At 41.1% G+C, this 12,209-nt stretch overlaps 1 protein-coding gene across 6 annotated transcripts in view; it reads left to right on the top strand.

Moving 5' to 3' along the window:
* Positions 1 to 12,209, top strand: part of LOC146313145 (RNA-binding motif, single-stranded-interacting protein 3) — a 400,986-nt gene that overhangs the window by 343,388 nt on the left and 45,389 nt on the right. For all 6 annotated transcript variants that reach the window (XM_084738573.1, XM_084738576.1, XM_084738570.1 and 3 more), the window contains one exon: positions 1,542 to 1,648. In XM_084738573.1, coding sequence (XP_084594699.1) covers positions 1,542 to 1,648 — 107 coding nt within the window. The remainder of the gene's footprint in view (positions 1 to 1,541; positions 1,649 to 12,209) is intronic.

Here is a 12,209-nt window from a genome sequence, read left to right as displayed (position 1 = left end):
ACCGCCTTGTCAATCCCGATAGAATTTCCTTCTCTCCTGTCTTGTGATGCTGCATTATTATCAAGGCCCCAGCACCTCTAACATCTGGCAGCGCAGATTAAAGCATCAACAATTCTCTCGGTGGGTGTCATCTGTGGCACGACGTGATGAAAGGTCCCGTTGCTCACCTCCCGCAGACAGCCCCCCGTCACTGGCCTGTGTCGTCACAGAGCGACGGCCGTGTCACGAGCTGCCAGGCCCGTAATGCGAATGCGTTGACAGGAGAGCCGTCAGGTCCCTTCTAAGCCACCAGGTGCAGGGCAGCAGTGGTTCAGTGTTTGGACAAGCTCTTGGGCTCAGTGTGTACTGTAGTACTGCTGAACTGTACGAGTGTTTGATCCTGGTGTAAATTCTCACTCTACGTCTGTTTTCTCCTTGTTTCTCCCTCTTATCTTCCCTTTTTTTCCGTCTCGTTTCTATTCCTCTGTCTGCACTCCTGTGTTTCTTCTAGTTTATCCAACTGTCTCCATTCTTCTCTCATCTCCACTGATTCCAAAGAGATTCCGATCTCGCTGACGCAGACTAAAAAGGGGACGGACACTGCTAAGACCCCCAGATCCCCAGCCAAGAGAGCCACCCGTTTCTCACGAGAAAAGCTCACTAAGAACTTTTTTCTTTCTCTGCGTCTTTCTCTTCTTTCATTGAGCCTGTCTTTCTTCAGTTTTTTCCTCTCTCCCCCTCTCTCTGCGGTATCTCATGAGGGAGTCCTCTTCTCCGAATCCATTCTTGTCTCTTTTGGTGCTCACCTGCAGCTCGAGTGTGAGAAAGTGCCCTTTGAGAAGTTATCTTTACAGCGACGTAGGTCATCGCAACACTTTCATCAACCTTTTATCGGCAATCATCCGTACAAAAGGCTGTTGATACAGAAGCGGCTGAGATGAGGTCGCAGCACAGAGGGCTTTTTTCTTTTTTTAATTGGATTAATAACAGCTACTTCATGTCATGCCTTCCTGCCGGTTGATGATAGAAATGATGAGACTGCCCCCAGTGTTCACTCCAAGAACAGCAGTCTTTGCACAAACACCACAACACATTGAGACACTTGCGCTGACGGTTGCGGAGTGGAAAAAGGCATAAAATTTCAAATAAAATAGAAGATGGCTGTTAAAGTAAAAAAAACACAGAGGGATAACACGTCAGGAACAGGAACGCCTTCTAGAAATAAGCTTTGGCTGACAGAGCAGTCCTGCATTACCATCTCAGAGGTATTTACAAGAGCGATTACTGTGATTATTATTTCAACAATACCCTGCAATGCTCTTTCATGGGCTGCCAGCCTGGGCTCGGGTAGGGAGGGCCTGCCAACATCGTCGGTCTGGGAATTTGTCTAGGAGCTCCATAGGAGGGCGGAGAGGAGGGTGGGAGGAGGGAGAGACAGAGATGTGATGGTGGAAGAAGAGAGATGCAGCACACGTCAAAAGAGCTTCTGTCCTGTCCTGTCTGAGGGGTCACAGGATGAAGTCCTCCTAACATAATTTTGTCCTCTCTCTCTCTCTCTGCAGCTCCCACGGAGCCTTTGCTGTGCAAATTTGCCGACGGAGGGCAGAAGAAACGCCAGAGCCAGAGCAAGTACCCTCAGAACGGGAGGCCGTGGCACAGAGAAGGCGAGGTAAGACGATACACCAATGCAGAAGCAGTCGTCCCTCAACACGTCTCAGAAGCATAAAGAGTCTATTTACACTCACAATTGAAAAGCAATCTTGCTGGTAGAGGGCAGAACAAATCTGTTTTTTTTTTTAGTGTAGATCTCACCGCAAATTAGATCCCAAGAAAAGTTTTTACAGTTTTTGCATATATTTACAAGGAACAATGCATTTTGCATTCAGCTTCTCAGTGCTTACTCATCAAGCTGCCAGCACATCAGGGGTGCTTAATTTAGAGTAATGGGATCACCAAGGATATAAGTAAATTATAAACCATAGAAAATAGGTGCAATATTAATATTCAACAAGGACAAATCATAACTTAGCAAACATTTTTTAGCAAAATCTGTTTCCTTGGTTTATCGTGAGTTTTTCAGCAAGATCCTAATCTGTTTGGCATAGACTCCAGTATTCAGTATAAATGGCCAACTTGATATTTTGTCCAACTAGGGCAGCAACCAACTATTATTTTCATTACAAATTAATCTGCTGATTATTTCCATGATTAATCCATTTAGTTTAGTCTAGTAGTTTAGTAGTTTAGTCTATGACAAAATTTAAAAACTGTGGAAAATGCACATCACAGTTTCCCTGAACCAAAAGTGACGTCTTCAGATTGTTTCTTTGGTCCAGCTAACAGTTCAAAACACAAAGACTCTTCATTCACTGTCATAAATTAGATTATTTAAGTAGAGCAACATTTCCTTACATTTAAGAAGCTAGAACCAGAAAATCAAATACCAAAATCGTTGGCAAATAATCTTGTCTTGGTCAGTTAGTAAACTAATCATTGCGGCTCTAATGCACACTGACTCTGACAGTCCAAAAGTCATAGGGTGGACAGAGACAGGTGTTACAGTCCAGCATGAGGACTGCATGCTTATCTGATCACCATGTTTCTATTCGTTAATGCTGACATTGACAAATTCAGTGAATAACAGCAGAAAATGCAACACAGAGAAGGTTTGTCTCCTAACATTAAGATATCTATATGAATGTCTTTTACAGTTGTTATTAAGTGTCATTCAGTTGATTATGTCATCTTCAATGCAAAGTTGACATTCAGTGAGATGTCTTTGTTATGACAACTTGATATTAACCAAGACAAAAATGTTGTCATAACAAAGACATTAAAAAACAATGTCAACTTGGCTTTAAAGAAGACATAATTGACTGAATGGCACTTGATGGCAATAGTCATAAACCTTCGCAAAGAGTACTTCATATTAATGACAGGTGTCATGACATGGTTATGACAGTATAATGATAGTCCCATGTATGCCCTTTCAAATAAAGTGTTACGCAAGTGTTAAGCAAATTTTGTAAAAAAAAAAAAAAATTAAAAATTAAATAAAATTAAAAGATGTACTGTATATTGCATATTGCTCCTGTTATTCACTAAAATCATCTGCATTAAGGAATGAAAACAAGTGGTTATGACAGTGTAATGACTTCTTATGTACACCCCCTCAGATAAAGTGTTACCATTTCCTTGAGTACAGTAATTATTCTTTAAGAATTGATAACTAGACCCACATATGCCCAGAAAATGTCAGTCGTCTTTGTTAAACTCTTTCCATTCCAACACGATGACGCTCTAAACAAGGCGTTTACCTCTGAGGTAATGGGATTTCTAATAGCGGGCCCCACCCCGCTCACAGGGCCCCTTGAGAAGTCAACTACAACATCTGGATTTATGTAAACCTCTGCTGCCTGTCATTTGTATTTACTCTAAGGTATGGAGCTGTTAAAAAAAAAGAAAAGAAAAATACCCCAGATATCGATCAAACCATCCCCGGATGTATAGGCGCTGTCAGGTAAATTGCATCTCAAGCCAAACGCCTCACTGAACACGTATATTCCCGCCATACATCAGAATGCTGGGAAACCAGAAATTGGATACAGCGCTATGGAAACATATTCATCAGCAACATGTGGAGACAAGGTTAAAGTCTCTTCATAGGATGCCAACCAGCTATACTGGGAAGGACACACAGAGGAGACAGGTGGAGGAGTGCTTCAGACTGGACTATATAGAATAGAGTTAATACACACACACATACACACACGCACGCTCAGTGAGGCTGACAGTTGTGCTGAAACGGCAAGGTAGGGGAGACCAGGAGAGATGAAATGTTTGTCCTTCAGGAAACACATGCTCTCTACGTGCCTGTGTGGGTGGGTGGGCAGTGGAAGTGTGTGTGTCGGGGAGATATCGGCAGCGTATTACGCTCGCCATGCGTGTGTGTGTTTGTGTCTGTCCATCACATGTTCAGCAGCCCTAACACCTATAAGCCAGTGAAGCGTGTTTAACCTAAATCACATTGCTACATCCCCTCACAGGCCCACACATTGACAGGGTCAGCTCAGTTGACTTGAGGTAAAGTGAGATGACTGTCTACATATGTGAGTGTGTGTGTGTGTGTGTGTGTGTGTGTGTGTGTGTGTGTGTGTGTGTGTGTGTGTGTGTGTGAACGGCGTAATAAGAATCCTGCACTGCCAAAATGGAGGAAACACCCCTTTTGTCCTTTTGCTGTATTTATTCCCCACCCCTGACCTCTACATTCTATACAGTCCTTCTCCTGAAACTTAAACAGCTCCTTACCACGAACGCATCGAACCTACTGCCTGTAAAATATGTTAATATTCTACTAATTTAGTACTTTAGTACTGCCTGGATAACATCATCATAGCAACATTTTTCCACCCAGGAAGCATGTATTTACTATTTAGAAGTCATATTAAGTAGGTCATGTTCTATATCCTACATGTTGTGGGATTACAGCAACTAACATGCTTAGCGTTTAGAGAAATGGTGGGCTTTTGGTTTAATATTTGAAAAACAGATTTTATCCTATCTCCCATCATTTGCTTTTCTCTCTCTGGTAGGAGGGGGATTTAGGCCCTGTCCAAAAAACATACCTTTTTCTGTGCGTTTCAGCCTTTCATCCACACACAAACAGCATTTAAGGTAGAGCTTTTTGAAAACTCCTGCCAAGGTGAAGATATTTAAAAAGACAGCGAAAGTGCACGCTGTTGTCTCCTTTGTTTGATGTCAGTGTGCACTGTTATCTCCACGGTCATCCAGTTTGTTTATATGAGGGGCTATTTTGCGGAAGAATGCCACTGAATGGCAAGGAAACTTTTGAACAATCGGCTTGATTAACCTCACAAAAGACAACATCCTCGTGTGGAAGGACAGCAAGAATGAGGGCGTCTGCAGATGCACGTTAACAAGTTGTTTCACTCATCAGCCGAAGCGAAGGATCGTGTCATCAACTTCTTCCAAACATAAACTGAATTTTAAGAGGCAAGAGATTGCATACAATGTCTGTAGAGAAAAATCCAGGGCAGTGGAAACTGATGGAAAGAAGTTGAAGTAAGTTTGTGTGCATCCTCGTTATGAAACCACTTTATTAATGTAAAGAGATGAGTGGGAAAAAGAGAAAGACTGGAGAAAAGGACAGAAAGATCACACAGACACACTCTCACAGCTAACGTCTGTAGTACTGGTACAATAAATTGGCTGAAAATAAATGCAGGCATAGGCAAGACTTTAATTCGCTTGCTCTCTGAACACACTTCTTAATTCCTTTTGTTTTCATCTCAAATTAAAGTTTTTCCTGTTGTCTAAATACAGGAGAAATCCCTCCCCTGTATCACCTCCTCTCCTTCCCTCCACCTCTGTCTTTGTCTCTGGCCTCCTCCATCCTGACGTGTTTCACATTACTCTGTGTTAGGGCACGGCGGCGTGACTGAGAGGCCGAGGTTTAACAGCCGGAGTTCAAGGCACTGTGTGTGAACGTGTAAATCTGCAGCTGAACGTGCGAGTGTGTGTGTGGCCGTTTATTTGTTTATGTCTGTGTGTGTTTATGTGCTGTTGTTTTGCTGTCCTTGAGGGAGACGCTATGAGATTTAGACCTTCAGACTAAGGACGTTTTTTTGTTGTTTTTTTTTCGAATTGAAGTTTTAGCTTCCTAACTTCACAGAGAAATATTTGAATTAAAGGTCAGGATTCAGATTGAGCCCGTTAGAATTAGCTCAGGATGAGGTGAAGAATAAAATAAGTTCAAGTTTGCCATTTTGTCATTTGCCTGCTACAAGACAGACCCGATCCTGCTAGATGTCCTTTTCCATAACATATTTTGTGAAGATCATCACACTCAGAATGCATAACCAAGATACAAGGAGGCTGGAAAATCAAATACAGGGAAAAGAAATCTCTCTGCACACCTCAGTATATATACTCTTTATTGATTCATCATTGTTTTTTTCTGACTTGCGTTTCCCATGTGTACTTGCATTGAAAACCACAGGTGTGCTCTATTTGATGCCATTATGAGCTCTGGGATTTGTGCTGATTGGCTTCATGTAGTTGTGTTGGACCTACATGTGCCGAGCCTTATTATCACGAATGTCTCTCGAGATATGAAAAAGAAATACATGAATTAAATAAATAAATTGCATCACGTAACGTATAGGGGAAGAGAAAAAAGAAAAGGCGAAGAGCATATTATCCTATACATGGGTCTGTTTTATCTTTAATTGTGAACTCCAGTTGAAGAAAAGAAACAGTAGCAGAGTAAAGTTAAATCTAAGATTTAATGCTCAGCACGCTGTGGAAATGTTAATGTTAGTGAGGGATAAAGGACTATTACAGACAAATATTCCCTTAACGTGCAATCTGATACATTATTTAGATATTGACATCTTTTACGAAATGCTGTATAGAAGAAGACTTGAAACTAGTGACTGACACCATAAACTCATGAGGAAACTGCTTACTGAGGTCATAAAAAGTGACAAGTAGGCTCATTTTGACATAAGAATGCAGGTTTAAGGCACTTTGCTTTGGCTTTTCAGACCCAGATGATCTCTGTCTGCTATGTAAAGGAGATGCATGTCATATATTTACTGTACTAAATCATTAAATGACCGTGACATGTCATCAGAGAGTTGAAATGACAGCATCTCCAACAACAGCGCTTCAGGCGATATGTCCTCCTTTGCAGTTTCCAATAAATAATCTTTTAGAAGGAGTAAATATTCATTGTAGCTAAATTTATTTGATTCAATTTGTTTGTGTAACCAGATCTCAATATGCAAATTTGGTGGGCAGGACCTAGTGGACTACTTGTTGTCCTTTATCTTGGCTTGCTTGAGAGAGCAAGAAGACGCAGTTTCACAACCTTTCAACTGTTTCTTTTCTTGCACCTTACATTTACACCTGGCTGAGACCTGATCATGATGCAGACCACCTCCAGATATGGTCCGGCTGGTCAGATTGCAATGCATTCTGCATGTATTTACACCTATAAGGTCAGGACAGTGTACTATAGTTTCCATGTGTGCATGGTTGTTGTCATTGGTCAGCTGTGCAGGCAGGGCAGAGGCAGATGGGAGATAGGCATCACATGTTAGGCTGTTTATCAGAGCTGAGGCCGTTCCTCGCCTCGCTTCTGTGGCAGGTATGAGGGGGAGAAACAGCGCACCACATCCACGACCCTCTCTCTACCCTCTCCCTGTTTCTGTCACAACAATATTTTGTATTTCTTTCCCTCACTCTCTTCCCCTCTGTCTTTTTTTTTCTGTCTATAAGCGCTCTCTCCTTCTTGCCATCTCTTTCTCTTTCACTTTTTGTCTCTCTGTCTCTTCTTCTGCGTGTTTGAAGTCTTCCCAGATCCCACAGCAACATATGGAGAGAAAGAGAGACAGAGAGAGTGAGTGACTCACTGAGACTCGGAGAAAGACAGAGAGAGGGAACACATTGCATGATCAGTCAGGAGTTACAAGGGGTTGAGTGCTGCAGGGTGGCTGTTGGTGAGGATTGAGAAATATATGACAGATTTTCTTGTAAACTACCCAAAGTGGGAGTCTAGAAAGTGTTGTCTCTCGCTGTCTCATGCTGACAAACATATTAGTCACTGCATTTTTTTTTTTCTGCTGCACACACACGCAGAAACACACACAGACACAAACGCCATGGGTGCTCATTCCTTTCTCTCTTTCTCTCTTCTCACTTCCTCACTCTCTTTTACCAACACACACACACTCCTACACACAAAAAACTTTCAAAGTCACACTTCTCAAGCACCTACTCTAGGGGAATGAGTGTAGATGAAAAAAACATCCGGCTTTCCACTCTGTGTGAAAGCCTGACAGATGTCCGTGTATGTGTGTGTCCGTGCGTGCGTGCGTGTGTGTGTGTGCGTGTGTGTGTGTGTGTGTGTGTGTGTGTGTGTGTGTGTGTGTGTGTGTGGTGGCCACAAGGCGGGGAGAAAAAATAGAGAGTGAATCTGTGTATGGAAGGCAAAAATACAAGCAGGGAGAGGGTCAGTCTGTGTGTGTGTGTGTGAGAGAGAGAGAGAGAGAGGACACGGAGGCGATGGCTTGGCTCGGTTTTCCTTTATAAGAACAGTACAGCACAGGTGTCCTTACAGCTGCCTAATATAGGCTGTCCTCACCCGAACCTTTTTAGGATCTGTGTATTACACACATGGATACTTACATGTACACACACATTTTCTAAAGCACCTTATTTGTATTGTAATATGCATTTGCATTGAAAATGCATTAGCACAACCAAGAGCACAGACAAAAAAAACATTAACCTTTGCAAGATAGTTATTTTACAACTTTCATTAATATCACATCTTGGCATTTTCCTGCACCTACAGAAAGAAATACTTAGGATATTTCAGAAACTTTCTGTTAAATAATCAAATTTACAGCATGCGGTGCGGTCTAACTAGTTTTCAACCAAATTTAGCAGACGGTCCACACAAATCTGAATATGTTATTGGGGAAAGAACAAATAATATGATAGAAAAAAATATTTCTTCTATCTACTACTATACTGCTAATAAGTGCTTGTTATTAATTTGGACAAAATAGTTTCCAAAATGTAACACAGTAACGTTCAGAGTATTACTTCTTACTTTTATCCAAGTTCATTTTGATAAACACAAACATAGACAACAGACTAGGTCAAAAGGACATTTATTACCGGTGGACAGTACCGGCAGCGAGGCACAACAGTTGAATTACCAATGAATATTAGGTTAAAATGTAGACATGTACCTGATTTAATATGACTTCCTGTAGAAACCCCTTCCAGGTCTGGCCTCCTATCCACATAGAGATACAGAGACAGATAATTTTGTTGGTTGAACAGATACAGATGATAACGTCTCTGTGCACCTCTAAAGCGTATCTACACTTATCCTATCTGTCCTTAAAAAGCCAGGTCTGTCCGTGGCAGCTGTTCTCCGGGCCAAGCTTTGTTTGAGGTGCCTTAACAGCAAATAGTGGAGCTTTTTTTTCTGTCTTGAGTAAAGTTTGGACAAAAACACATGTAAAAATGTCTCTGTCTTTTCCTGTCTCCTTGTTGTGGCACAGCCAAAAGCTGCTTGTGTTAGTAATCAGTCATTGACCATGCAGGGTTCCTGGTCAGGAGCTTCTCTGCTGTGGAATTCATCAGCACATAGAACCAAGGGCAGCACTTAGGGGAGTTATCAGCTTCACCAGACAGCTGGCCATGTCTGCCACTGCTATTAGTGAACATGTGAACACACACTCACACACACAAACATGCACACTGGCATGCAGTGAGACTCTCCTGATCTCAGATTTAGTATAAATAGAGAATATAAATACATACGCAGGGACCTTTACACATATGGACTCGCAGGGCGGGACATTCATAAACACTGAAGGTGAAAACACACAAGTAAGGTGGAAGACGTTAAAATAACACACAGGCTGATGCATCTTTACAGCTTTACATACATGAGTCCCTCAAGGATATCATTAGCTTTTTATTTTTTTTACTTTTTTTTTTTGCAGCCTATAATGTTCAATTTTACTGCAGCGTCTCTAAAAAAGTGTAAAGCATATGTTTTTGGCATTTTTAGCAATGAAACTGCAGGAGGAAGTGGAAGTTGCACATAAAAAAAAGTTTCATTTTTGTTGTATAATTCATTAAAAATCAAAGTCAACTTGTTCAGAGTGTTTCAAGTAACCTTACCAAAGAGGCTCCGGATAACAAAAATTCTAATAAACTATGCTTTATTTGTAAATGTAGAAGTGCACCTGGGAGGTATTGCACAAAGAAGCAAAATCTTTTTGGAGCTTGAACTCAATCAAAACAGCATGCACAAAATTATAAAAATATAAAAGTGCTCAGAGCATTGATGAATGTCAATAACACTGACAAATCTTCTCAGTACTGAGACAACATTAGAAAAAAAAATCACAAGCATAATAACAAATAATAAAACATTGAGTTGGTTCATTGAGTTGTACACGTATGAGTTTTTTGTGCAGGACTGCTATGATTGGTAGAACTGGCAGGAAGCTACGATGATGGGTCAGATTTGTGGAAAATACCTTAAAGGGTATTGAGTACCGAAGGTAAGGTTATGCATAATCAACCAATTCACATGAATTCTGCACAAATTGTTGCATTTACAACATCACAACTTCTTGGATGGACTGATAAATGTCTCTGAAAGCCTTTTTTAACTAGTTGTGCAGATGTTCTCTCACACAAATTAAACATAAAGACCTACGACTACTCACACACACACACATGTCCATACCTCCCTAGTGCCAGCAAGAACTTATTCATTCGGTGGTGATTTTCTGTTTTTGCTCACTCTTGTAGGCTCACTGATCCCCCTGCTCCTCTGGGACACTATTCCCTTAACAGTATAGCTCAGTGTAGGTAGCCCTCTGGAGGGACAAGGGCAAAAAAATGGTACAGAAAGATGGGAGGAGGGTAGATTAAGAGATGACGGGGGTGAGGGATGAAGAGAGAAAGGTAAGGAGAGAAAGGAAGATGAAGACAGAAAGGAGAGGGAGGGAGAGCAAAGTGAGAGAGAGGAGAAGGGCAAGAAGGGGGAGTGCGTGCGTGTGTGTGTGTGTGTGTGTGTGTGTGTGTGTGTGTGTGTGTGTGTGTGTGTGTGTGTGTGTGTGTGTGTGTGTGTGCGTGCGTGTGTGTGTGTGTGTGTGTATGCTGATGAAATCTGCCGTCCTCAGCAGCCTCCCGTTAAAAGAAATCGGATTAGCTCTCCTCCGGGAGAGAACCTTCAGGAATGCAGATGACGGATTGTAGCGCACAGGTTTCTCTCCTGGACTCTAAGAGGGCCTCACACACACACACACACACACGCTCACACACACACACACACACACATACATAGCATCAGCAGACAAAGAACTTGGTTTTCTGCTCACTCCTTTTCCCTCCAAAGGGCATTTCTTCATTTCCTCTCATTCATAAAAACATGATTGTACGTGATTGAAATAGAAAAAAATGCCGTCTTCAATACCAATTCACTTTGTCCTATTGACTAAGCTTTTTTCCCACATTGGCTTTGTCACTTGTCAGTTTTTCCAATTTGGAATGAGTTGATTTTGATTTGATTTCATTTATTTGGAACAAAAAGAATCAGGGAAAAAATTACGTTATTCCCCCAAGTACAAGAAAGGTACAGCAAATTATCTTTGTGGCATCTGTGCAGGAACATATTGACAGATTTTCCAGAGACATATAGTACAGAACATACCGGCAAAATGTGGCAAGCTTTGGACAAACAAAGTTCCTGCCCGACAGTGATGATGCACAACATTTTCTTTATAAAGGATTTATAGACTCATACGTAATTCCTTTCAATCATCACTTATGACTGACTAGAAGTGTGTGGTGATGGCTGTATCTGCAGAGACCCTGTCCTCCCCCTGTATTTCTTTCTTTGTCTCATTGTTTTGCTCAAGGCGTCTTTCCAACCCAACTGTATTTGACATCCTGGTAACTGGTGTGTTTTTGAACAGCTTGGCAAATCCAACTAATTTTACATTTAAAGACATAGTTAAAGTTTTTAGGAAATGCTATTCGTGCAATATCGCAAAGGCATAGATGACAAGACTGCTACCATTCTTGTGTCTATACACTAAATATGGAGGTACAGTCAGCAGATGGTTAGCTTAGCTTAGCTTAGCATTAAGACTCTGTTTACAGTCTTTAAAAAGATCTGCCCAGAGCACCTCTGTAGCTTTCTAATTAACATGGTGTATACTATTTCTTTAATCTGTGATCTATGTCTTCCTTAAAAAGCGAATAAGCACATTTCCCAGAATGTTGAACTTTGGTGGTGTGCAAATACACAGGAAAATACAGACAGAAAAAAAAGTAAAAAAAAGTAATCATTATAGTAATAGGTAACTTGAACACCAAATGAATTTGTGAAAATATTCTGATCAAATCAGTCATGTAGGCTATAATTCCTATTTTTAGTTATTGAACATTGCATTGTTCAAATTATTATGTATTGTGTGTGTTTTCACCAGTCTGTTGAGCTGATTAGGCTATAATGACTAAAGGCTTGTTGATGCAACCAGTTTAAACCAGATGACGGATTTGTGATTTAAAAAAAAAAAGCTTTTAAAAATGTGTTTGTGAAGTCAGATTAAAAAGACATTTCAGATGACTGTTATGTATGACACACCTGTACTAGGACACCGTGC

The sequence above is a fragment of the Lutjanus erythropterus genome, chromosome 16 (genome assembly GCF_056507025.1).
Source record: "Lutjanus erythropterus isolate fLutEry1 chromosome 16, fLutEry1.hap2, whole genome shotgun sequence".
Lineage (NCBI taxonomy): Eukaryota > Metazoa > Chordata > Actinopteri > Lutjaniformes > Lutjanidae > Lutjanus > Lutjanus erythropterus.
The sequence above is the reverse complement of the archived record's forward strand: the minus strand, read 5'-3'. Positions and strand labels throughout refer to the sequence as shown.